Source organism: Vidua chalybeata, chromosome 29, assembly GCF_026979565.1.
Source record: "Vidua chalybeata isolate OUT-0048 chromosome 29, bVidCha1 merged haplotype, whole genome shotgun sequence".
Classification (NCBI taxonomy): domain Eukaryota; kingdom Metazoa; phylum Chordata; class Aves; order Passeriformes; family Viduidae; genus Vidua; species Vidua chalybeata.
Window position 1 is genome coordinate 1669865 of NC_071558.1, and position 25865 is coordinate 1695729.

The 25865-nt window shown below is 53.0% G+C and overlaps 4 protein-coding genes and 1 long non-coding RNA gene across 7 annotated transcripts; 2 read left to right on the forward strand and 3 right to left on the reverse strand.

Annotated features, from left to right (window-relative positions):
• The first annotated feature begins 352 nt into the window (after positions 1–352).
• On the forward strand, positions 353–3534 carry ANKRD34A (ankyrin repeat domain 34A). The gene is made up of 2 exons (XM_053967137.1): positions 353–447; positions 1460–3534. Exon 2 carries the CDS (start codon positions 1508–1510, stop codon positions 2807–2809), a length of 1302 nt encoding a protein of 433 aa, XP_053823112.1. The 5' UTR covers positions 353–447; positions 1460–1507; the 3' UTR covers positions 2810–3534.
• On the reverse strand, positions 3306–7712 carry RBM8A (RNA binding motif protein 8A). Its single transcript, XM_053967139.1, has 6 exons — positions 7634–7712; positions 6731–6790; positions 6545–6622; positions 5622–5758; positions 4696–4832; positions 3306–3693 (listed from the first exon to the last, which is right to left on the reverse strand). Exons 1-6 carry the CDS (start codon positions 7698–7700, stop codon positions 3648–3650), a joined length of 525 nt encoding a protein of 174 aa, XP_053823114.1. The 5' UTR covers positions 7701–7712; the 3' UTR covers positions 3306–3647.
• Positions 7713–8341: 629 nt separating this feature from the next.
• On the reverse strand, positions 8342–17983 carry LIX1L (limb and CNS expressed 1 like). Its single transcript, XM_053967219.1, has 6 exons — positions 17692–17983; positions 16492–16655; positions 13269–13409; positions 11822–11917; positions 10827–10904; positions 8342–10177 (listed from the first exon to the last, which is right to left on the reverse strand). Exons 1-6 carry the CDS (start codon positions 17981–17983, stop codon positions 9935–9937), a joined length of 1014 nt encoding a protein of 337 aa, XP_053823194.1. The 3' UTR covers positions 8342–9934.
• A 455-nt stretch (positions 17984–18438) lies between these two features.
• On the forward strand, positions 18439–24532 carry PEX11B (peroxisomal biogenesis factor 11 beta). Its single transcript, XM_053966705.1, has 4 exons — positions 18439–18568; positions 18768–18895; positions 18999–19200; positions 21037–24532. The coding sequence occupies exons 1-4, from the start codon at positions 18513–18515 to the stop codon at positions 21404–21406; spliced, it is 756 nt and encodes a 251-aa protein (XP_053822680.1). The 5' UTR covers positions 18439–18512; the 3' UTR covers positions 21407–24532.
• On the reverse strand, positions 24020–25848 carry LOC128801067 (uncharacterized). Of its 3 annotated transcripts, none has more exons than XR_008435127.1 (3): positions 24668–25848; positions 24156–24573; positions 24020–24101 (listed from the first exon to the last, which is right to left on the reverse strand). It is a non-coding gene; the product is annotated as an uncharacterized LOC128801067 (long non-coding RNA). The 3 variants fall into 3 exon arrangements; XR_008435128.1 differs by lacking the exon at positions 24020–24101 and having other exon boundaries at positions 24202–24249; positions 24290–24573; positions 24668–25833; XR_008435129.1 differs by lacking the exon at positions 24020–24101 and having other exon boundaries at positions 24239–24325; positions 24362–24573; positions 24668–25836.
• Positions 25849–25865: the final 17 nt, after the last annotated feature.

Here is a 25865-nt window from a genome sequence, read left to right on the forward strand (position 1 = left end):
AGCCCGGCCGTGCTGCGCCCCCCGGTCCCGCCGCCCCACTGCCCCCAGCCCCCCTGCTTTGGAGCCCCCAGTCCCGCTGCCCCCTGGCCTCCCCCAATGCCCGATGCTCCAGCCGCCCTGCACGGCCGCCCCCAGCCCCGCTGCCCCCCGAGAGCCCCCCCCGTGCCCCCCAGCCCCCGGTCCCCGCTGCTGACTCCCACGCAGGGCCGGGCGCTGGATGCGCCGTGGGTGATTCATCCCGCTCCAGCCCCCACCCCCCCACACCCCGCGCCGGCAGCTGCCAAAAATAGCGCTGCGGGAGGGGGGGGGGGGGGACCCTCCACATCACCTCCCGCCCCCCCCCCGCCTCACCGGCGGCAGGCCGGGATGGCGGCCGCGGGCCGCTGTCCCCGACAGCCCCGTCCCCGTGCGAACCGGGACGAGGGACCCCACGCTCCGGTGGCCACGGTAAAATGGGGATGGAGAGGGGCTGGATGGGGGGGGGGGGGGTCCCCGCTGGGAGGGGGGGGGTGACGGGACAGCCCCCAGGCTCGGGCTCGGGGGTGGCTCAGGGGACCGAGGGGAGAGGGAAGGTGCTGGATTCTCCCGCATTCTCCCGGCTGGTCGGAGCGGGATGAGCGGGCGTCGCCATGGGAACCGTGCGGGCAGGGATGGGGTGCGGGCAGGGATCGGGGTACCCGCAGGGATTGGGGTACCCGCAGGGATTGGGGAACCCGCAGGGATCGGGGAACCTGCAGGGATTGGGGAACCTGCAGGGATCGGGGAACCCGCAGGGATCGGGGTGTCCGCAGGGATCGGGGTACCTGCAGGGATTGGGGAACCTGCAGGGATCGGGGAACCTGCAGGGATTGGGGAACCTGCAGGGATCGGGGAACCTGCAGGGATTGGGGAACCTGCAGGGATCGGGGTGTCCGCAGGGACCGGGGTGCCCGCAGGGATTGGGGAACCCGCAGGGATTGGGGTGTCCGCAGGGATCGGGGTACCCGCAGGGATTGGGGAACCCGCAGGGATCGGGGAACCCGCAGGGATTGGGGTGCCCGCAGGGACCGGGGTGCCCGCAGGGATTGCGGTGACCACAGGAATGGGGTGCCCACAGGGATGGGGTGCCCGCAGGGATTGGGGAACCCGTAGGAATGGGGATACCCGCAGGGTGTAGGAGTCCAGGTCGGGATGGGGCTGTGGGCAGGGGAAGCGGGTGGGGCAAAGGGAGGAGCGGGAGGAGGATGAGGAGGGGGTGCAGGAGGAAGGCATTTGAGGAGTGTCGGCAGGGGCAGGTGGAGTTTGGGGGTGCGGGCGGAGGGGACACAGCCTGGAGAGCTCGGCAACCCTCCCCTTGCTGGGGAAACTGAGGCACGGAGGGGGGAACACCCCATCCTGGAGGGACTCCGGGGTCTCACGCTGGGGAGTCTCACCCTGAGCCCATCCCGGGGGGTCTCACCGCACCCTCTCCCCCTTGCAGTGAGCGAGTGCCACCCCCGTCCCTGCCCTCCACCCCGCGAGCCCGGCCATGCCCAGCGCCGCGGTGCCACCGGGGGGGCTCCCCATGATCCCGGCCGAGGGCTCGGCGCTGCTGCGCGCCGTATCCCAAGGGAAATTCCGCCTCACCCGCCTGCTGCTGGAAGGGGGAGCCTACATCAACGAAGGCAACGCCGCGGGCACCACGCCGCTGATGGCAGCGTGCCGGGCCGGCTACGCCGAGCCGCCCGAGCAGCCGCGGATGGTTCAGTACCTGCTGGAGAACGGCGCCGACCCCAACATCCCCGACAAAGCCGGCAAAACGGCGCTCATGCACGCCTGCGCCGAGCGAGCCGGCCCGGCCGTGGTGGCCACCTTGCTAGCCCACGGGGCCGACCCCAGCGCCCGGGATTACGCGGGGGGCTCGGCGCTGGTTTACGCCCTGGAGCGCGGGGACCGGGAGACGCTGCAGGTGCTGCTGGACGCGTGTCGGGAGCGCGGGCGCGATGTCATCATCATCACCTCGGCCACGTCGCCCCGCGGCACCAAGACCACCCGGCAGTACCTGAACTCGCCCCCGTCGCCCGCTCTGTGCGCGTCGCCCTCGCAGGTGCAGGTGCGGGCGGCGGCGTCGCCGGGGGCCGGCGGGAGGGACGAGGAGCGCGATGTGTTCCGCTTCCCGCCCGCGGCTCCCGCTCCAGAACCTTCCCGGGCCGGGCCCAAGCGGCAGCTGAAGAGGCTGAACTCGGAGCCCTGGGGGCTGGCGGCGCCGGGGGTGGAGGGGATGCGGGGACACTCGGAGGGGACCCAGGAAGGGACACAGGGACCCGCAGAGGGAGCAGGGAGAGCCTTAGACGAGATGCGGGGACCCCCGGAGGGCACACGGAGACCCTTGGAGGGGACGCGGGGCCCCTCAGAAGGGTCGTGGGGTTCTCCTGAAGGGCCACGGGGGTCGCTGGAAGGGACATCGGTGCCCCCGGAGCGGCTGGCGGCGGGGCTGGAGGGGCTGCGGCTGCGCCCGCGCCGCCACAGCGTGGAGGGACGCGAGGTCTCGGGGCTGCCGGGAGCCACCTGGGCAGAACGGGTGCCCCCCGTGGGGCGTTGGGCCCCCGATCCTCCGCGGGGCAAACCCCTGCGGCGGGACCCCGAGCTAGCCACCCCTCCCGGGCCGCTGCGGCACCCGGCGGGGCTGCCGGAGCGCCGCGGCTCCGGAACGCTCCCGCCGGAGCCGCCCGGGCCGGGCAGGGCCGGGCTGCTGCCGCCGCTGCCGCCCCGAGCGCTGCTCCGCCGGCACTCCATGCAGCCGGAGGCCCTGCGGCACCTCGGCGCCTTCTGCGGGGGGCCTGGCTCTTAGGGACCCCCCCCCAGTCCCACCCAGGGATTTGGGGACCCCCATCCCCCAAAGCCAGGACCCCTCTGAACCCTGCTGAGGGTCAGCTCTTCCATCCCTCTGTCGGCACGAACTCTGCACGAGCCTGAATTCGGGGAGCTGGTGGGTGCACCCCAACTTCCCAGGGTCCCCCCATAGCCTCATCCTGCTCCTGCCTCATCTTCCCAGCAGCTTTTTCCCCCCAGGGTCTGGTTTCCCCGCAGTGTAGGGGGTGGTGGGCACATCTGTGGGCTTGGGGGGCACAGCTGGATGCTGGCACATATGGGACCCCATTGGGTCCCCCCTGTTTTAAGGAAAAAAAAATGTATTTTTTCCAAGAGCTGAGTTGTTCTAATGCCAGACTGGGAGGGATCCCCAGGATCCTCGGGGATCCATCCGCCTGGATGGGGAGGGATTTTTTCAGGGAAATTTAATGGATTTTAGGGAGCTTTAATGAAAAGCAAAGAACAAGAAGACAAACTTAGACAAAATCTTGTTATTTGACACAAAACAAGGAATTTCCAGGTGGGATAAATACCATGGGAGATGGAGGTTTGCCTGGGGCATGGAAAAAAAACTCCTGGGATGTTCTGGGATGGGGGGCTGGGAGAGATCCCCCAAACCTGAGGGAAATCCCCCCAGCCCTCAGAAACTGCTGCTTCCCCCTCATATTTGTCCTTTGAAAACAATAAAATTCCATAAAACCCGAATTCCCCCAGGGGATGGAGCTGGTTTGGCTCCTCGAGGCCGTGTACAAAGCCCAGTTTGCCCAGTTTCCTCCCAGTTTGGAGGTGGGACACAAAGGGGTGGAGGTCTGGATCCATCATCGGCGGCGCCGGTCCGGACTGCGGCTCCGCCGGCGCCCGCCCCTGGAAAACAGGGAAGAGGTGGGGAAGGGAAAAAAAGGGGGAAAAAAAGGGAAAAGAGGGGGGAAGGGGGAAAAAAGTGGGGGGAAATAGGGGGGAAAAGGGGGGAAAAGGGGGAAAAAGGGGGAAAAAAGGGGGGGGGAAATGGGGGAAAAGAGGGGAAAAAAGGGGGGAAAAGGGAGGAAAAAGGGGGGAAAAAGGGGGGGAAAAAGGGGGGGAAAAAAGGGGAAAAAAGGGGAAAGTGAAAAATGGGGAAAGGGAAAAAGGATAAGGGAATGGGGAAAGTAAAGAGAGAAAAGGGAAAATGGAAGGAAGGGAAAAGAAAGAGGAAAAGGGAAAAGAGGATAATGGAATGGAGAAAGTGAAGAGGGAAAAGGGAAGGAAGGGGCAGGAAAGAGGAAAAGGGGGAAAGGGAAAGGAGGATAAGGGAATGGGAAAAGTAAAGAGAAAAGGGGAAAAGGAAGGAAGGAGGAGGGAAGAGGAAAACAGGGAAAGGAAAAAGAGAATAATGGAGAAGAGGATAAGGGAATGGGGAAAGTAAAGTAAGAAAAAGGGAAAGGGAAGGAAGGGGGAAAAAAGAGAAAAACGGAAAAGAATATAAAGGAATGGGGAAAGTAAAGAGAAAAAGGAAAAGGGAAGGAAGAGGGAGGAAAAAGAAAATGGGAAAGGGGGAAAAAGGATAAGGGAATGGGAAAAGTAAAGAGGGAAAAAGAAAAAAGGAAGTAAGGGGGAGGAAAGAGAAAAAGGAGGGGAAAGGGAAGGAAAAGGGTACAGGAAATGGGGGAAAAGGTGACAGGAAATGGCGGAAAAGGTGACAGGAAATGGAGAGAAGAGTGAAGGAAGGAGTCCATGAGAAGGGCATTTTGGGGCCTTCATCCCTATTTTAACCCCACCACCCCCTAGCGCTGCATGGAATTCCCCCATTCCCCTAGCCCAGGGAAGTCCCACAGGCCCCCCCCATTCCCAGCTCCAGGAATTCCCTGGGATTCCCTGGGATTGCCTCACCTCCTCTTGCCCTTGGGGGGGCCCCTGACGAAGCACCAGTCCACGCTGACCGGCTGCCCCATCAGCTCCTGCCCGTTGAGCCCCTCCATGGCTGCCTGCGCCTCCTTGTACGTCTCGTACTCCACCAGCGTGTAGCCCTGGGGTGGGACGGGATCAGGATCGGGGTTGGGAAGGAGCCCAGGCTCAGGTTTGGGGTCCAGCCCACTGTCAGACCCCTGACACCCCGGGTTTAGGGTTGGGAATGAGCCTGGGCACTGGGGGAACTCAGGTTTGGGGTGCACAGATCCCCTGACACCCCAGGTTTTAGGAATGGGAATGAGCCCAGCTCAGGTTTGGGGTGCACAGACCCCTGACACCCCGGGTTTAGGAATGAGAATGAGCCCAGCTCAGATTTGGGGTGCACAGATCCCTGACATCCCGGGCTTAGGGTTGGGAATGAGCCCAGGCACTGGGGGAACTCAGGTTTGGGGTGCACAGACCCCTGACACCCCAGGTTTTAGGAATGGGAATGAGCCCAGCTCAGGTTTGGGGTGCACAGATCCCCTGAAACTCTGGGTTTAGGAACTGGAATGAGCCCAGCTCAGATTTGGGGTGCACAGACACCTGAAACTCCAAGTTTAGGATTGGGAATGAGCCCAGGCACTGAGGAAATTCCCAGCTCAGGTTTGGGGTGCATGGACCCCCTGAAACCCCAAGTTTAGGACTGGGAATGACCCCAGGCACTGGGGGAATCCAGCTCCCAGCCCAACCCCCAGCTCAGTTTTGGGATGCAGGAACCTCCCAACAAATCAATTTTGAGGTGCAGATACTCCCATAACCCCCGGAATTGGCTCAGTTTTGGGGTGCACCCCTGGCACCTCCCACCCTGGAGCCTCCCCCAGGCTGAGATGGAGCTTGGGGGTCCCCAAAAGTGCCCCCCTGCCCACCTTGAGGTATCCTGTGCGCCGGTCCAGGTTCAGGTGGATGTTTTTGATCTCCCCAAATTCGGCGAATCTGTCGTGCACGTCCTCCTCCGTGGCCTCTTCGTGCACCCCTGTCACAAACAGGATCCAGCCCTCCACGGCTGGGCAGGAAAAGAGGGGGGGGTCACAGAGCTTTACACCCCCAAATCTGGGGAGGGGTGAGACATGGAGCCCCTCAGGGGTGAGATTTGGGGGTTGACCCAGGGAAATTGGGGAAAAATCATCCCAGCTTGGCCTCAATTCCCCTTTGCTGGGGTGGGAAGGGTTTGTCACCCCAAAATCACTCATTTTTCACAGCTAGGAAAGGGAGATGGAGGCCCAGAGCCCCCAAATCCTTGGAGATCTGGGCACATCCCAGAAATCCCATTCCAGAAATCCCTTCCTTGGTGACACTTGGGATGCCAAGGAAGGAGCATTTCCCCAAATCCCCAGCTTGGGTTTGCCCTAAAATAAATCCTGGGAGTGAGGGGAGGGGATGGGGAGCCCCCCTGGAAGCCCTGCAGGTCCCCAAAATCCCCGTCACATCTCTGTGGCCCTGTCAGGGGTGAGATTTGGGGGTTGACCCAGGGAAATTGGGGAAAAATCATCCCAGCATGACCCAAATTCCTCTTTGCTGTGGTGGGAAGGGTTTGTCACCCCAAAATCGCTCATTTTTCACAGCTTGGAAAGGGAGATGAAGGCCCAGAGCCCCCAAATCCTTGGAGATCTGGGCACATCCCAGAAATCCCATTCCAGAAATCCCTTCCTTGGTGACACTTGGGATGCCAAGGAAGGAGCATTTCCCCCAAATCCCCAGCTTGGGTTTGCCCTAAAATAAATCCTGGGAGTGAGGGGAGGGGAAGGGGAGCCCCCCTGGAAGCCCTGCAGGTCCCCAAAATCCCCCTCACATCTCTGTGGCCCCGGCTCGTCCCCGTCCTGCTCCACGCTGTCGTAATCCTCGCGCACCCGAGCGCGGGATCCTTCCTCTGGAAAAACAAAGGAGGGAAAAATGGGGGGGAAGAAAGGGACCCCCAAACTTTAGGGGTCACCCAGAGCGCCCGGGAAAGGGTTTGGGGGGGGGTTTGGGGTCTCACCTGAGCCGAAGCCGCGGCCCTTGCGCTTCTTGGCCTTCTCCTTCAGCTTGTGGATGCTCTCTGGGGGGTGGCGGGGGGGGATTGGGGGGTCAGCAGGAGCTGGGACCCCCCTGGGATGGACAGGGAGCCCTCAACCCGGCTGGGAGTGACCACTGGGATGGGAGTGACCACTGGGCTGGGAGTGACCACTGGGATAAAAGTGACCACTGGGATGGGAGTGACCACTGGGATGGGAGTGACCCCCAGGTTGGGAATGAACCCTGGGATGGGAGTGACCCCTGGGCTGGGAATGACCCCTGGGTTGGGAGTGACCACTGGGAATGACCCCTGGGTTGGGAATGACCCCCGGGTTGGGAGTGACCACTGGGCTGGGAGTGACCACTGGGCTGGGAGTGACCACTGGGCTGGGAATGACCCCTGGGTTGGGAGTGACCACTGGGATGGGAGTGACCACTGGGATGGGAATGACCCCTGGGATGGGAATGACCCCTGGGCTGGGAGTGACCACTGGGTTGGGAGTAAGCCCCCAGGCTGGGAATGACCCCCCAAGCTTGGAATGACCATTGGACTGGGAATGACCACTGGGCTGGGAATGACCACTGGGCTGGGAATGACCCCCAGGTTGGGAGTGACCACTGGGCTGGGAGTGACCACTGGGATGGGAATGACCACTGGGCTGGGAATGACCCCTGGGCTGGGCAGGACCCCCCAAGCTGGAAATGACCCCCCAGCACCGAGCAGGAGCCCCCTGACAACCACAGCAACCCCCGCCGCGGCCCGGGGCTGTCCCTGAGGCCGACGCGGCCAGAGGCGGCGGGAGCGGCTCCGCCGAGCCGGGACCCGGCCGGATCGCTCGGCGGGGCCGCTCTGGGCCGGGCGCTACCGCCCCAGCCCCGCGCTCACCGTCCCCGTCCTCGTCCATAGCGAAATCCTCGCCGCCCGCCTCATGAAGATCCAGCACGTCCGCCATCTTGCCGAGAGTACCGGGGCACGCCGGGAGCGCGCCGGAAGTGGGAGGGAATATGGCGGAAGTACCGGCGCGGCCATTTTGAGGAGGGAGTGTGGCGAACGTATGGGCGCGGCCATTTTGAGGAGGGCGTTGGGCGGAAGTGCCCGTTCCGCCATGCTGAGAAGGTCACGAGGTCTTGCCGCCATAGTGAGAAGGTCGGGCTGGTTCTCTTTGCCCCTGGAATTTCGAACCCCAGGTTTTGAATCCCGGGAATTCTCAACCCCGGGAATTTTGAAATCCGGGAATTCTCAACCCCAGGTCTTGAATCCCGGGAATTCTCAACCCCGGGAATTTTGAACTCTGGGAATTCTCAACCCCAGGTCTTGAATCCCGGGAATTTCCAATCCTGGGAATTTCCAACCCTGGGAATTTTGAACCCCAGGTTTTGAATCCCAGGAATTTCGAACCCTGGGAATTTTCAACCCCAGGTATTCTCAACCCCGGGAATTGAATTTTCAATGCCAGGTTTTGAACCCCGGGAATTTTCAACTCTGGGAATTTCCAACCCTGGGAATTTTGAACCCCACACTAAAGCAGCTCAAAGCAGTTTTTGGGCACAACTGCCCCCCCCGCCCCAAAAAACATGAGCAAGAGCACCAAAGTTAACCAAAATCGCTGGGTTTATTGTATAAAATCCACAGCAGTGTTTATCCCGTAATTCCACCGCCTCAACAAGGAGCACGACTTTCTCCATACTGAGAAAATTTCAATTTTGTTAATTTTACGCCTTCCACGGAGATCCAGAGCCTCCAAAACTGGCGCCCTGATCCCGCAAGCAATGGAATATTTTATTTTTATTCTTTTTCTTCCCTTTTATTATTATTATTTTTTAATTCCACAGCGATGGAACTCCCAAAGTCCTCCCGGATTTGTTTATTTGGAGCACAAAACCACTGGAAGTGCTGGGAGGAGCTTCAGGGATTCCCTTATGTGCAGAATTGATTAACTCCATGTTATTCCTAAATTAATTTTTTCCCCACATTTCAGGAAAATGACACCCCACAACCCCCCCACCCCCCAAAAAAAATCCCTTTTAAAATCCAATTTCCAGCGACATCAAACGTTAATAGTGTTTGTAGAAAGCATAAAAAAATATATAAACCCCCAAAATAGGCTCGTTAGGATGTGGATACAAAAATGGGGTACCTACAGATAATGGAATTATTCCAATTTTATCCTAAAAACAAAGATTATTGCTGGAATATCCCGTGGTCAGGCAGAGGGAAGGAGGAGGGTGGGAACAGTGGAATCTGCAGGGGATAAGAAGTGGGAAAAGCTCTAAAAGCTGGGGTGAAAAAAGGAATTCCGGCTTGGAATTCAGTTTGTATTCCCAGTCTGCTGGGGAAAAGGGGAGCAAAATGGAAATTTCCATGGATAAATTGACATTTTCTTGGGAGCTGTTTGAACAATTCCATGCCATAAAAGGGGTTTTAAAGGTAAATATAGTCTAAATTCCATATGGATACAAGGGATAAGGAATGATTAGTGCAAATCCCTCCCTCATCCACAAACTCTCCAAGATTTTTCCAACCTTCCAATGCTGATGTTTGGCTACAGCCAGGGCAATTCCAGGGGGGAACTGCAGATCCCTGCTGTGCTTGGGACTGGAATGCTGCAGGCTGATCCCAGATTTAATTCCAAAATTAAATCTGGATATTGCACACGTTGGCATCTGCTCATTTAATTAAGGAGCTCATCAAGGAGCTCTAATTGGTCCCCTTCTGCTGCAGGAGGGAGGGGATCCAATGTTTTGGGGTTGTTTTGAACCCCAAAAATAAGGGACAGGAAAAAAATCTGTAGGGAATGAGGGAATAAAAAGTTCCCTAGGGAATAAGGAGCTCTCAAGGGAGCAATGAAGGAATGAGGAGCAGCTCTAAAAACCAGGATGAAACTTCCTAAAATCAGGAGCTTTTTTCCCTAAATTTCTTTCAAACGTGCAAATGGGATTTGGGGAAGGGTTTTAGGATCACCAAGGGTGGGATTTTGGGGTTCAGCAACCAGAGGAGTGTAAAAATTCCCTAGGGAATAAGGAGCTAATGAAGGAGTAATGAAGGAACGAGGAGCAGCTCTAAAACCCAGAATGAAACTTGCTAAAACCCATTCAGGAGCTTTTTCCCTAAATTTCTTTCAAATGTGCAAACGGGCCGGGATTGGGGAAAGTAATTTTGGGATCACCTGGGGTGGGATTTTGGGGTTCAGCAGCCAGAGGAGTGTGCTGAGCCCAGCTGGCCAGCTGCCAGCAGCAGGATGTCCTTCTTCTCCTTGTGGAACCTCAGCTCCTTCCCGGCCAGCCGGGCCTCGTCCAGCTCGCGCTCGGTGGCCGCCAGCTCCCGGGAAAGGGCTCCTGGAATGTTCTGCTCCCGGTTCACCCAGTCCAGGGCCATCTGGTTTCGGATGTCATCGTCCAGAGCACGGTGGGAGTAGTGAGCCAGGACTTCCTGGTGGGAATGGGAGGCAGAGAATTGTTAAGGTTTGGGGAAAAAAACCCTTGTGGGAGGCGATGGAATTGTTAAGGTTGGGAAAAAAAAAGTTTAAGGGAATGATGCTTTGTGAAGGTTGGGCTAGGACAGAGGTTAGGCAGAGTTTATTCATTAAGTAGGGATTTACTAAAAGGATCTCCTCAATGGATGCACCTTGGGCAGTGTGAGAGCTCCAAAATGGTCACAAGATGGTCACAAAATGGACCCAAGATGGACCCAAAATGGTCACAAAATGAATCCAAAATGGTCAGAAAATGGTCACAAAATGGATCCAAGATAGTCACAAAATGAACACAAGATGGACCCAAAATGGTGACAAAATGAACCCAAAATGGTCACAAAATGGACCCAAAATGGTCACAAAATGGACCCAAAATGGTCACAAAATGCACAACTGGTCACGAGGTCTCTCACTTTTTTAAGTTCTGCTCCATTTGCAAATTGGAGTTCATTGTCCAATTACAGCTCCAGCCCATGAATTCCCATTTTTTCTTGTTCTTCTCTCTTCAACCCACATAATTTATGCTCTTGGGCCTGAGATCTGGGTCAGCTGTCCTTCCCAAGGCGTCGGGGGAAGCTCAGCAATGGGAAGGAGCCCTGGACTCACCTGGCGTGAGCACTGGCGTTCCCTCATGGCCTTCAGGCTCCCGTTCCAGTGCAGCAGCTGGAAAACTGTCATCAGCTCCTGGGATAGTTTAAAATACAAAAAAGGGGAAGGTTTAAAAATACAAAACCCACCATTTCTGCGTGGGCTGGGATTGCTCAGAGCTGGGTGACTCCCACTTCTGTGTTTTGGAAGGTTGGCAGCATAAAATGTTCTCTGATGCATGGAAATAAACTCTCATAAATGCTCACAGCAGCAGAGTGATAGAATATAGTGATTTAGGCACCTCATTAGGGAACTCTACATTAAAGGAAAATAATAAAATTTAATAATAAAATAAAGGAAAATAATAGAATTTAAATGCAGTGACTCTCTAAAGTGGGGGCTCACTAAGAGAATGTCCCCTGTGAATGTTTGCTTTGCAAATATATCTATAATTGTATATACAAATATATATCTATAATTGTATATACAAATATATATCTATAATTGTATACACAATTGTACACACAATTGTAGAATTGTGTGTATTTGCATGGGAGCAGATACTCCATTCCCAGCTACTCTCCTAATCCTGATCCACCTTCCAGAACCTTCCCTTGGCATCTCAAGCCTCCCCTTGTCCTGATGTTCTTCCCACATTCCAGTGGGATACAAGGACTGTGGTTTGGGGTCACGACACCACGGACTCCCAATCCCAACCCCAAATTCCACTTTGGGGGGAACATCTTCCCATCCTGTGGGGAGCTCTCGCTCCCCCCCGCTTTCGGGGATGAATCCCACTAATTAACTGGACCACTGCAATTAGGACATTTGGAAATATCACAGCGAGAAACCCAATTCCAAGGGCGGTACCGGAATTACCCCGAATCCGATCAGAATGAAACCCCGAGTTCATTTCCCGGGGGGAAAAAACTAAAAAAAACCCACGTGGGACACCAACCCAAACATCCCTGAACCAACCCAGGAACAGGATCAGCACAAACTGGAAGCAGCACCTGGAATTCCAGCATGGATTTTCCCTTGTTGGACTCCAGCATGAAGCGGAAGGCCCCGATCCCGGTGTTGGGATTATCCGCCTCTTCTCGGTTGCCCTGCAGAGAAATTCCAGACATGGAGCTGCCATTCCCACCCCTGGGAATTCCCAATCCTGCAGTTCCCAGCGGGATTCAGGAGAGCCTGATGCCAGCACGGGCTGAGCTGGCACATGTGGATGACAGAGAGAGAAAAAGCTGGGTAAGTTTTCCCAGAATTGGCATGGGAAGCTTTAGGGAGCTGGAGATAAATAATGATGGCCAAATATTAAAAACAACCTGCAGTTGGTGTTTTTTTGTTTTGCTGTTCTTCTCATATGAGAGAAAATATATGTCTTATATTCTCTTATATTCTATATATAATATACTATAATATAATATAATATAATATAATATAATATAATATAATATAATATAATATAATATAATATAATATAATATAATATAATATTATATTATATTATATTATATTATATTATATTATATTATATTATATTATATTATATTATATAACATTATATAACATTATATAACATTATATAACATTATATTATATTAATTATATCTTTAATATTTATCTGTAGCGCCTCAACCTTCACGCAAGACTGAAAACGGAATTAGAAATAAATTTAGGAATTAGAAACAAGTTTAGAAATTAGAAAAAAAAGTTTAGAAATTAGAAAAAAAAAGTTTAGAAATTAGAAAAAAAGTTTAGAAATTAGAAAAAAAGCTTAGAAATTAGAAATAGTTGGCTTCTGATTGTGACAGGTGTCAATTTTAATATCTGTATTGTCCCACCCTAAACATGAGACTGAAAATGGAATTAGAAATAAGTTTAGAAATTAGAAAAAAAGTTTAGAAATTAGAAAAAAAAGTTTAGAAATTAGAAAAAAAGTTTAGAAATTAGAAAAAAAAGTTTAGAAATTAGAAAAAAAGTTTAGAAATTAGAAAAAAAGTTTAGAAATCAGAAAAAAAGTTTAGAAATTAGAAAAAAAGTTTAGAAATTAGAAAAAAATTTTAGAAATCAGAAAAAAAGTTTAGAAATTAGAAAAAAAGTTTAGAAATTAGAAAAAAATTTTAGAAATCAGAAAAAAAGTTTAGAAATTAGGAAAAAAAGAGTTTAGAAATCAGAAAAAAGTCTAGAAATTAGAAAAAAAGTTTAGAAATTAGAAAAAAAGTTTAGAAATTAGAAATAGTTGGTTTCTGATTGTGACAGGTGCGAATTATCACATTTGTCTGTATTGCCTCACCCTGCACACGAGCGTGAAAACTGCATTAAAATTCTTTAAATTCTTAATTCTCTTAAGTTAATCCTCTAAGTTAATCCTCTAAGCCACCCCATTTCAGGGTGAGGGAAGGGCTGAATGCGACCCAAAAAAACAAAAGGACAGAACCCGAGAGCCGCGCTCACGTTGAAGGACGCCAGGGCCTCGGAGACGCTCTTCTCGATGAAGTCGTCGGTGATGCGGCGCGAAGGGTGCTCGTTGAACACCGAGTTCATCAGCGCGATCTTGGCCGCGCTCCGGCGCGCCTCGGCCTTGGTGGGACAGAACTGGGGACACAGGGCCACGGCGTCACACAGGGGCCACAGCGGGGACACCCCCAGGACCCCCACGGACCCCCCCGAGCGCCAGGAACGGGAGGTTCAGAACCTCCCGTTGCATTGTTTAATTAACATGATTTAATTCGTTTTTACAGAGGCAAAGTGGTGCCAAATTCGCCCCAAATTCAGGGTTTTGGGACAGAATTAAAAGAGGTTCGGAACCTCCCATTGCGTTGTTGATTAATTTAATTTAATTCGTTTTTACAGAGCAAAGTGGTTCCAAATTCACCCCAAATTCAGGGTTTTGGGACAGAACCAAAAGAGGTTCAGAACCTCCAGTTGCACTGTTTAATTAACATGATTTAATTCATTTTTACAGAGGCAAAGTGGTCCCAAATTCGCCCCAAATTCAGGGTTTTGGGACAGAACCAAAAGAGGTTCAGAACCTCCAGTTGCACTGTTTAATTAACATGATTTAATTCATTTTTACAGAGGCAAAGTGGTCCCAAATTCGCCCCAAATTCAGGGTTTTGGGACAGAACCAAAAGAGGCTCGGAACCTCCCGCTGCGTTGTTGATTAATTGGATTTAATTCGTTTTTACAAAGGCAAAGTCGTTCCAAATTCGCCCCAAATTCCAGGATTTTGTGACAGAATCAAAAGAGGTTCAGAACCTCCTTCTGCGTTGTTTAATTAATTTTATTTAATTAATTTTTACAGTGGTAAAGTGGTTCCAAATTTCACCCCAAATTCAGGGTTTTGGGATAGAACCAAAAGAGGTTCAGAACCTCCAGTTGCATTGTTTAATTAACATGATTTAATTCATTTTTACAGAGGCAAAGTGGTCCCAAATTCGCCCCAAATTCAGGGTTTTGGGACAGAACCAAAAGAGGTTGAGAACCTCCAGTTGCATTGTTTAATTAACATGATTTAATTCATTTTTACAAAGGCAAAGTGGTCCCAAATTCGCCCCAAATTCCAGGATTTTGGGACAGAATCAAGAGGTTCAGAACGTCCCGCTGCGTTGTTGATTAATTGGATTTAATTCATTTTTACAGAGGCAAAGTGGTGCCAAATTCAACCCAAAATCCCAGATTTTGGGACAGAATCAAAAGAGGTTCAGAACCTCCCATTGCGTTGTTGATTAATTGGATTTAATTCATTTTTACAGAGGCAAAGTGGTTCCAAATTCGCCCCAAATTCAGGGTTTTGGGACAGAACCAAAAGAGGTTCAGAATCTCCCACTGCGTTGTTGATTAATTGGATTTAATTCATTTTTACAGAGGCAAAGTGGTTCCAAATTCACCCCAAATTCCAGTACAGGGAATAAAGAACACCAAAACCCCACAATCCACAGAAAAATCTTCCCAGATCAGCATCTGGTGGGACTTCACGGCCCAGGACCAACTTGCAATTAAATTTCCTTGCAACTAAAGAGGTTTGGAGGCAGATGCAGGGAGGAGAACACCCAGGAGGGGACGAAATATTTGGGAAACGGGGGTGGGGGTGTGTGAAAAATGCATATTTTATGATTGGCTTTTTGCAAATATTACAATGAATATTACATGTGTAATGTTAGAAAGTTATGTTGTATTCATTCTCTTAAGTAGTGTGTTAAATATAGTTTTAGGTTATAATGTAATGTTAAAAGTAGAAACTCTGTGATGTAGGGTTTTTTTACCAGCTCAAGAAAGAGATGAGATAATCAAGAAACTCTTTGCAGAGATAACAGCCACAGGACACATAAAGAGTTACAGCCTCCTTATCAGAAAATAGAAACATTCTTCCACCTTCTCTCCATCTTTATGGAACCACCAGGATTAAGGGGAAGGAGTTGACAAAAACCAGAAAAAAATCTGAATTTGCAAGGAATTGATGCATCATGTATGAGATATATGAATATGCAACAGGCTATGGCTTTTTAGGGTTATTCCTTTGTTCACAAGGCATGGTTTCGGCAGCTCAGTGCCCAAAAACACCCGGACGTCCGAAATTCTTTGCTTTTTATTGTCTTGTAATTGTCCTAATGTGGCAAGCACATTTCTCCCTCCCTCAGGATTTTTCATAGAGGAGCACAGAGAGAAAGAAAGAGAAAACAATTTCTGTTTCTGCTCCTTGTTTCTCCCATGTGGAATGTGCTTGGAGAATTGTTTACCTGGGGGTGATTGTTTGGTTGGATTCTGGTGAGGATTGTTTGAGCCTGAGGGCAAATCCAATCCAATCCAATCCAACCCAATCCAATCCAGTCCAATCCAACCCAATCCAATCCAACCCAACCCAATCCAACCCAACCCAATCCAACCCAATCCATCCAATCCAACCCAACCCAACCCAACCCAATCCAACCCAACCCAATCCAATCCAACCCAATCCAATCCAACCCAACCCAATCCAGTCCAATCCAATCCAATCCATCCAATCCAACCCAACCCAATCCAATCCAACCCAACCCAATCCAACCCAACCCAATCCAATCCAGTCCAATCCAACCCAACCCAATCCAATCCAATCCAACCCAATCCAATTCAATCCAATCCAGTCCAATCCAACCCAACCCAATCCAACCCAACCCAATCCAATCCAACCCAATCCAATTCAATCCAATCCAACCCAATCCAATCCAGTCCAATCCAACCCAACCCAATCCAATCCAACCCAATCCAATTCAATCCAATCCAACCCAACCCAACCCAATCCAACCCAATCCAGTCCAATCCAACCCAACCCAATCCACCTGTGGCTGGACTCTCAGAGAGGTTCACGGGTTGTGAGTTAGAGATGATAGAACAAGTAGTTTTAGTATCTCTTTTAAATAGTATATTAATGTATTATAGCATAGTTATAATAAAGAAATCATCCAGCTTTCTGAACTGGAGTCAGACATCCTCATTTCTTCTCACTGGCATCGCCTGCATTTACAACACCCTAACCGTAAATTTTCATTAGTCTGACTGTATCACTAACTGTTTTATTATTATTATTATTATTATTATTATTATTATTGTTATTGTTATTGTTATTGTTATTATTAAGCTTTGGGGGGTAAAAAAAAATCCTAGAAACAAGCGATTGGCGGTTTTCACGGGGCGGTACCTGGAAGCTGCCGAAGCAGCTGCCCCCGGGCAGGGTGACATAGCAGACGTAGGGGGGGCTGGCGGCCGGGACCATCTCGTAGAGCACCAGGGCCCCGTTGCGCAGCTCGGCCCCGCGGGATTGCTTCATCTGCCAGAATTCCTGCAGCGCCTCCACCACGTTCACTGCACCGGGAGCGGGAGCGGGAAGCGGCCGGGAGGGAGGGAGAGCGGGCCGGGGGGTGGAAATGGGGCGTGGAAAAGAGGAGAAGGGGTAAACGGGGAGGAGGAGGGGGTGAGGAAGGGAGGAAATGGGGCGTGGAATGGAGGAAAAGGGCATGGAAAGGAGGAAAAGGGGGTGAGGAAAGGAGGAAAGGGGGTGAGGAAAGGAGGAAATGGGGCGTGGAATGAAGGAAAAGGGCATGGAAAGGAGGAATTGGGGCATGGAAAGGAGGAAATGGGGTGAGGAAGGGAGGAATTGGGGTGTGGAATGGAGGAAAAGGGCATGGAAAGGAGGAATTGGGGCATGGAAAGGAGGAAAGGGGGTGAGGAAGGGAGGAAAAGGGACATGGAAAGAAGGAATTTGGGCATGGAAAGGAGGAATTTGGGCATGGAAAGGAGGAAAGGGGGCGTGGAAAGGAGGAAAAGGGGGAAGGAAGGGAGGAATTGGGGTGTGGAATGGAGGAATTGGGGCATGGAAAGGAGGAATTGGGGCATGGAAAGGAGGAAAAGGGGGAGGGAAGGAAGGGAGGAATTGGGGTGTGGAATGAAGGAAAGGGGCATGGAAAGGAGGAATTGGGGCATGGAAAGAAGGAATTGGGGCATGGAAAGGAAGGAAACGGGCATGGAAAGGAGGAAAAGGAGCAAGGGGGTAAGGAAGGAAAAGTGGCATGGAAAGGAGGAAAAGGTGGTGAGGAAGGAAGGGAGGAAGGGAGGAAGGGAGGAAGGAAGGAAGGAAGGAAGGAAGGAATGGAGGAAGGGAGGAAGGGAGGAAGGGAGGGAGGAAGGAAGGGAGGAAGGAAGGGAGGAAGGAAGGAAATGGGGCATGCAAAGAAGGAAAAGGAGAAGGATGAGGAAGGAAGGAAATGAAGCACGGAAATAAGGAAAAGAGACATGGAAATAAGGAAAAGTGAAGAAAATGAATAAGGAAAAAACGGAATAAGGGAAAATTGACCCTCCCCCCGGTCCCTCGGCATCCCCAGCTCCCCCCGGCCCCGCTCACCGCGGCCGTAGCCCTGCGTGTGTTTGGCGAAGCTCCGCACCACGGCCTCCACCGCCTCCCGCAGCACCGCGGGCGGCCCGGGCACGGCCCCGGCCCCGGTCCCGGGGGGCGCGGGGGGGCCCTGCAGACCCAGCGGGGGCGGCGGCGGCGGCAGCCCCAGCCCCGGCCCCAACCCCGACCCCGCTGCCGGTGTCGGTCCGAGCCCTGCGGGGGCCCCGGTGAGGCCGGGCCGAGCCCCGCGGGGCCCGGCGCCCACCCCGGGCTGCAGCCGCTGCGCCCGCACCGCCTCCATAGCCGCGCTCCCTCCTCAGCGCCGCGCTGTCAATCAGCGCCGCTCCCCGCCCGGCAGACCAATAGGAGCGCCGGATCGGGGCGGGGGAGGCGGGGAAATCATCAGGAAACCAATCACAGCGCGGTGCGCGGCTGGAGGGGCGGGGTCAGGGCGCGGCGCACTCGCCCACTAACACAAATAGCGGTGTGTGGTCTTGGGGGCGGGGATTTGGGTGCCGTTGTCCAATCGCATTGCGGGGTTTGTTGGATTGACAAGGGAATAGACGAATCAAAACGCAGGAAGCACGAACCAGCAGAGATGACGGTAGGGGATGACAGCCACACTCTTAGTGACCAGGAGAAGCGATTAACGGCAAAAGAAACCAATCGAACTCTTCGACACGGATGTAGAGGCGGAGATTCCGCTCGTCGCCCATTCACGGGCTCTGTTTTGGTAGGAGCGGGCGGGTCCGCGCTCCGCCAACGGGAAGGAGCCGCGGCGGTACCGGAAGTGACGCCGTTGTTACCGGGCTCGGTACCGGGCCCGCGCCATGGAGGCCTGGGTGCGCTTCAGCGCCCAGAGCCAGGCCCGGGAGCGCCTCCTCAGGTGCAGCCTCGTCTCCCCCGGGGCCACCGGGCAGTCACGGGAGTGCTCGGGAGTCGGGGAGGTCCGGTGGGGGCGGTCACGGTGACCAAAGGTCCCAAAACCCCGGGGCGGCGGAGAACCGGAGAAGCGGGGGGGGAGGTCCGCGGCAGCGGGGCGATGTCCCCGGTACCCTCCTCGCTGACTCCCTCGTTGTCCCCAGGGCCGCCCAGTACGCCTGTACCTTAGCCGGGGCCGCGCTGAGCCGCGCCGGGAACGGCTCCGGGGGCAGCTCCGGGACCCTGAGGCGCCTCCAGCAGCTGGAGGCTCACCTGAGCCTGGGCCGCAAGCGTGAGTGTGTTGTGAGGGGAGGGTTTCGAAGCGGTGGGGAGGGATTTTGGGGTGAGCAAAAAACCCCCCCCCCGGTGACGGCCTGGTGTCCCCCTCCCCGCAGTGCTGCGCCTGGGGGGCTCGGCTGAGGCGCTGGGGGGGGCGCAGCGCTCGCTGCACCTGCCCGACCCCGTGCTGCGCTTCTGCCTCACCCTGTCCCACCTGAACCGCGCGCTCTTCCTGGCCTGCGACAACGTCCTGTGGGCCGCGAAGAGCGGCGTCCTGCCCGGCCTGGCCGTGGAGAAGTGGAGCCAGAGGTCGTTCAGGTGAGCCTGGGGAAGGTGGTGGGGGTTTGGGGGGGGAAATCGGGGCGGGGAAAGGTGGGAAAAAAAGCAGGGAGAGGGCGTCCTGAGGGAGAAAAGGGAATGGGATTGCTGAGGGAGAAAAGGGAATGGGATTGCTGAGGGAGAGCAGGGAATGGGGGTCCTGAGGGAGATTCCTGAGGGAGAAAAGGGAATGGGATTGCTGAGGGGGAAAAGGGAATGGGGGTCCTGAGGGAGAAAAGGGAACAGGATTCCTGAGGGAGAGCAGGGAATGGGGGTCCTGAGGGAGAAAAGGGAATGGGATTGCTGAGGGAGAAAAGGGAATGGGATTGCTGAGGGAGAGCAGGGAATGGGGCTCCCGAGGGAGAAAAGGGAATGGGATTGCTGAGGGAGAGCAGGGAATGGGGCTCCTGAGGGAGAAAAGGGAATGGGATTGCTGAGGGAGAGCAGGGAATGGGGGTCCTGAGGGAGATTCCTGAGGGAGAAAAGGGAATGGGGATCCTGAGGGAGAGCAGGGAATGGGGTTCCCTTGGAGAGGATAGGGAATGGGATTCCTGAGGGAGAAAATGGAATGGGATTGCTGAGGGAGAGAAGGGAAGGGGGTTTCCCAGAGGAGAATAAGAGATGGAATTCCCAAGGGAGAGCAGGGAATGGGGCTCCTGAGGGAGAAAAGGGAATGGGATTGCTGAGGGAGAGCAGGGAATGGGGGTCCTGAGGGAGATTCCTGAGGGAGAAAAGGGAATGGGGATCCTGAGGGAGAGAAGGGAAGGGGGTTTCCCTGAGGAGAATAAGAGATGGAATTCCCAAGGGAGAGCAGGGAATGGGGTTCCCCTGGAGAGGACAGGGAATGGGGCTCCTGAGGGAGAGAAGGGAATGGGATTCCTGAGGGAGAAAAGGGAATGGGGATCCTGAGGGACATTCCTGAGGGAGAGCAGGGAATGGGGGTCCTGAGGGAGAAAAGGAAATGGGGTTCCTGAGGGAGAGCAGGGAGTGGAATTCCCTTGGGGAAAATAAAGAATGGAATTCCCAAGGGAGGACGGGGAATAGGATTCCTGAGAGAGAGCAGGGAGTGGAATTCCTCAGGGAGAGCAGGGAATGGGGTTCCCCTGGGGAAAATAAAGAGTGGAATTCCAAGGGGAGGACAGGGAGTGGAATTCCTGAAGGAGAGCAGGCAATGAGCTCCCCAGGTGAAGGCAGGGAACGAAATTCATCCAGGGAGAGCAAGTGGTGAATTTCCAAAGGAATTCAGGTGTGGGAAATGGATTTGTAGGAAATCCTTAAAACTTGCTAGAAGGTTCATACATTGTGTATTTTTTTATCGACTTTGAGATGAGCAATGTTGTAGGATAAGACGGGTATTGTTGAGAGAGAAATGGAAATAGAAATAAGTTTCAAAAGGCAGCTTTACAAAAAGGATTAGATGCTTTAGAGAAATAGAATTACGAAAAATACATTATATTAAGGTATTTACAGTGTAGTGTAGCAAAAGCTGATAGGCTAAAAAACACTTGTAATGTAATTAGGAAATAGGTGGCTTCTGATTCTGATGGTGTGAATTATAACATCTCTATTGTCTCACCCTTCAAATGAGCCTGAAAATACAATAAAAAGTTTTTAAAACACCTCTCAGTTTCCCCGTCTCTGGGTCAGAAAAGGGATAAATCTGACAGTCAGGGAATAGGGAGTTTCTGAGGGAGGCTGGGCGGGGAATGGAATCCCAGGGGAGACTTTTCCATTCCCCCTTTTGGGAATTTGGGAGCAGCCAGAGCCTTCTGCTGCCACTGCTTCCCCGCCTCCCACTTTTTTTTTTTTATTTTTTTCCCTCCCTGTTCTCCCCAGGTATTACCTGTTTGCTCTGGTGGTGAACCTCAGCAGGGACGCCTACGAGATCCGGCTGCTGCTGGAACGCGCCGAGGCGGCCAGGAAACGTGGCAAGAGCCCCCAGAGCAGCCCCCAGCCCCAGGCTGAGGGCAGGATCCAGCACCTCCGCCTCCAGCTGCAGCTCCAGCTGCAGCTCCTGCTGCAGGTGCTGCGGGAGAACCCCCCACTGCTGCTGGACCTGCTGAGGAACGCCTGCGACCTGGTGATCCCTCTGGAAAAGCTGGGCTTGTGCAGGAGCAGCCCCGGAATCGTGGGGCTCTGTGGGCTCACCTCCTCCGTGCTCTCCATCATCACCATCCTCCACCCCTGGCTCAAGCTGAAGCCATAGTTATCCTGGGGATGGTTGGGAATTTTGGGGGGTTGTGGCACCTCTGGAGGGGAGTGGCTCGTGCCATTCCATCATTCCTGACTCCACGAGCTTGCAGCATTGGATCCCACAGTGGGATTTTGGGACCTCAGCTCCCGAAATGTGTTTTTTCCCATTGACTTTTCCAGCAATTTTAGAGGTTCAACGTTCCCCCTTTCTCTCTGGGAAGAGCCTTTCACGTGGAGCCAGCTAACAGGGAATATTTGGGGCTGGAAAATGTGGATTTGGGGCTGGAAAATGTGGATTTGGGACTGGAAAATGTGGATTTGGGACTGAAAAATGTGGATTTCTTGGGTCTCACCTCTTCCCATCATCAACATCCTCCACCCCTGGCTCAAGCTGAAGCCGTAGTTATCCTGGGGATGGTTGGGAATTTTGGGGGGTTTATCCCAAAACTCTGGTTGTGGCACCTCTGGAGGTGAGTGGCTCGTGCCATTCCATCATTCCTGACTCCTTGGAGCCACGAGCTTCCAGCATTGGATCCCACAGTGGGATTTTGGGACTTCAGCTCCCAAAATGTGTTTTTTTCCCATTGACTTTTCCAGCAATTTTAGAGGTTCAATGTTCCCCCTTTCTCTCTGGGAAGCACTTTTCACATGGAGCCAGCTAACAGGGAATATTTGGGGCTGGAAAAATGTGGATTTGGGGCTGGAAAATGTGGATTTGGGGCTGGAAAATGTGGATCTGGGACTGGAAAATGTGGAATTCTGTGGGCTCACCTCCTCCGTGCTCTCCATCATCACCATCCTCCACCCCTGGCTCAAGCTGAAGCCGTAGTTATCCTGGGGATGGTTGGGAATTTTGGGGGGTTGTGGCACCTCTGGAGGGGAGTGGCTCGTGCCATTCCATCATTCCTGACTCCACGAGCTTCCAGCATTGGATCCCACAGTGGGATTTTGGGACCTCAGCTCCCGAAATGTGTTTTTTCCCATTGACTTTTCCAGCAATTTTAGAGGTTCAACGTTCCCCCTTTCTCTCTGGGAAGAGCCTTTCACATGGAGCCAGCTAACAGGGAATATTTGGGGCTGGAAAATGTGGATTTGGGACTGGAAAATGTGGATTTCTTGGGTCTCACCTCTTCCCATCATCAACATCCTCCACCCCTGGCTCAAGCTGAAGCCGTAGTTATCCTGGGGATGGTTGGGAATTTTGGGGGGTTTATCCCAAAACTGTGGTTGTGGCACCTCTGGAGGTGAGTGGCTCGTGCCATTCCATCATTCCTGACTCCTTGGAGCCACGAGCTTCCAGCATTGGATCCCACAGTGGGATTTTGGGACTTCAGCTCCCAAAATGTGTTTTTTTCCCATTGACTTTTCCAGCAATTTTAGAGGTTCAACGTTCCCCCTTTTTCTCTGGGAAGCACTTTTCACATGGAGCCAGCTAACAGGGAATATTTGGGGCTGGAAAATGTGGATTTGGGGCTGGAAAATGTGGATCTGGGGCTGGAAAATGTGGATTTGGGACTGGAAAATGTGGATTTGGGCCTGGAAAACGTGGATTTTTGGGGGCTTCTCATGGTTTTTTTTTTGAGGGGGGGTAAAGCCATGGGGTCGGGATGATTCAAGCCCAAATTGTTTGGACAATTTTCCTGCCCTGTAAGAAATCTGAGTGCAGGGAGAGGGGAATGTGTGTCAGGGATAAATCCACGGCCACAAACCAGCTCTGATGTCTGTTACTGAACCCTGGATTCAGGGATACACTGGGAACTGGGAATTATGAAATTCCAGAGGCTCATTGCCCTTGGATCTGTCCCTGGGAGAGCAGGAGGAGGTTTGAAGTTTTTTTAGGAGCTGGGAATTATGAAATTCCAGAGGCAGATTGTCCCTGGAAGAGCACGAATATCCTCTTGAAGGTTTTTGGGGAGCTCCAAATTATTAAATTCCAGAGGCAGATTGTCCCTAGGAGAGCAGGAATAGCCTCTTCAAGGTTTTTTGGGAACTGGGAATTATTAAATTCCAGAGGCTCATTGCCCTTGGATCTGTCCCTGGGAGAGCAGGAGGAGGTTTGAAGGTTTTTTGGGAGCTGGGAATTATTAAATTCCAGAGGCAGATTGCCCTGGGAGAGCAGGAATATCCTCTTGAAGGTTTCTTGGGAACTCCAAAATTTTGGGGAAATTAAAGGTTTTTTGGGAGCTCCAAATTATTAAATTCCAGAGGCAGATTGTCCCTGGGAGAGCAGGAATATCCTCTTGAAGGCTTTTTGGGAACTCCAGCATTTTTGGGAAATTAAAGGGTTTCTGGGAACTCCAAAATTTTTGGGAATTATTAAATTCCAGAGGCAGATTGTCCCTGGGAGAGCAGGAATATCCTCTTGAAGGATTTTTGGGAGCTCCAGGCTGAAACGTCGCCCGCTCCTGGGCCCACCTGGGCTGTGCCAAAGGATTTTTTTTTCCTGGGCAAAGCAGGCTTTGGAATTCCCAGTGGGAATTGGGATGGGTGGGAAGCACTCCAGGGGATCCCACGGTGGCAGTGAGTGTAATTAATGAGTAATTGAATTATTAAAGTGCAGCGGCCTCCAGTCGCCGTGTCCTGGGCTGTTGGGAAAGGCTCTGGGATGGGCTGGAAGGGACCCAGGGGATCACTGAGGGCAGCTCCTGGTGCTGCAGAGACCACACCTGAACCTGGCTCTGAGACTAAACCTGGCTCTGAGACTAAACCTGGCTCTGAGACTAAACCTGGCTCTGAGACTAAACCTGGTTCTGAGACTAAACCTGGCTCTGATCCCCCCTAAACCTGGTTCTGAGACTAAACCTGGCTCTGAGACTAAACCTGGCTCTGAGACTAAACCTGGCTCTGAGACTAAACCTGGTTCTGAGACTAAACCTGGCTCTGATCCCCCCTAAACCTGGTTCTGAGACTAAACCTGGCTCTGAGACTAAACCTGGTTCTGAGACTAAACCTGGCTCTGAGACTGAACCTGGCTCTGATCTGCACCTAAACCTGGCTCTGAGACTGAACCTGGCTCTGAGACTGAACCTGGCTCTGATCTGCACCTAAACCTGGCTCTGAGACTGAACCTGGCTCTGAGACTGAACCTGGCTCTGAGACTGAACCTGGCTCTGAGACTAAACCTGGTTCTGAGACTAAACCTGGCTCTGAGACTAAACCTGGCTCTGATCCCCCCTAAACCTGGCTCTGATCCCCCCTAAACCTGGCTCTGAGACTGAACCTGGCTCTGAGACTGAACCTGGCTCTGAGACTAAACCTGGCTCTGAGACTAAACCTGGCTCTGATCCCCCCCTAAACCTCGTTCTGATCCCCCCCTAAACCTGGCTCTGAGACTAAACCTGGCTCTGATCCCCCCTAAACCTGGTTCTGAGACTAAACCTGGCTCTGATCTGCACCTAAACCTGGCTCTGATCCCCCCTAAACCTGGCTCTGAGACTGAACCTGGCTCTGAGACTAAACCTGGCTCTGAGACTAAACCTGGCTCTGAGACTAAACCTGGCTCTGAGACTAAACCTGGTTCTGAGACTAAACCTGGTTCTGATCCCCCCTAAACCTGGTTCTGAGACTAAACCTGGCTCTGATCTGCACCTAAACCTGTCTCTGAGACTAAACCTGGCTCTGAGACTAAACCTGGCTCTGATCCCCCCCTAAACCTGGCTCTGAGACTAAACCTGGCTCTGAGACTAAACCTGGCTCTGATCCCCCCTAAACCTGGTTCTGATACCCCTCTAAACCTGGTTCTGATCCCTACCTAAACCAGGCTCTGATCTCTGATTCCCCCCTAAACCTGGTTCTGATACTAACCCAGGCTCAAATCCCTACCAAAACCTGGTTCTGAGACTAAGCCTGGCTCTGATCACTGCCTAAACCTGGTTCTGATACCAACCCTGGCTCTGATCCCCACCTAAACCTGGTTCTGATACTAAGCCAGGCTCAGATCCCTACCTAAACCTGGTTCTGATGCCCACCTAACCCTGGTTCTGGTACTAAACCTGGTTCTGATACTAACCCTGGTTCTGTTACCCACCTAAATCTGGCTTTGATGCCCACCTAAACCTTGTTCTGATACTAAACCTGGCTCAGATCCCTACCTAAACCTGGTTCTGAGACTAAGCCTGGCTCAGATCCCCACCTAAACCTGGCCCTGATCCCCCCTAAACCTGGCTCTGAGGCTAAACCTGGTTCAGATACTAAACCTGGTTCTGATCCCTACCTAAACCAGGCTCTGATCTCTGATTCCCCCCAAACCTGGTTCAGATACTAACCCAGGCTCAGATCCCTACCTAAACCTGGTTCTGATACTAACTCTGGTTCTGTTACCCACCTAAATCTGGTTCTGATGCCCACCTAATCCTGGTTCTGGTACTAAACCTGGTTCTGATCCTAACCCTGGCTCTGATCCCCCCCCTAATCCTGGTTCCAATACTAAACCCAGGCTCTGATGCCCACCTAAACCCTGGACTGGGAGCACT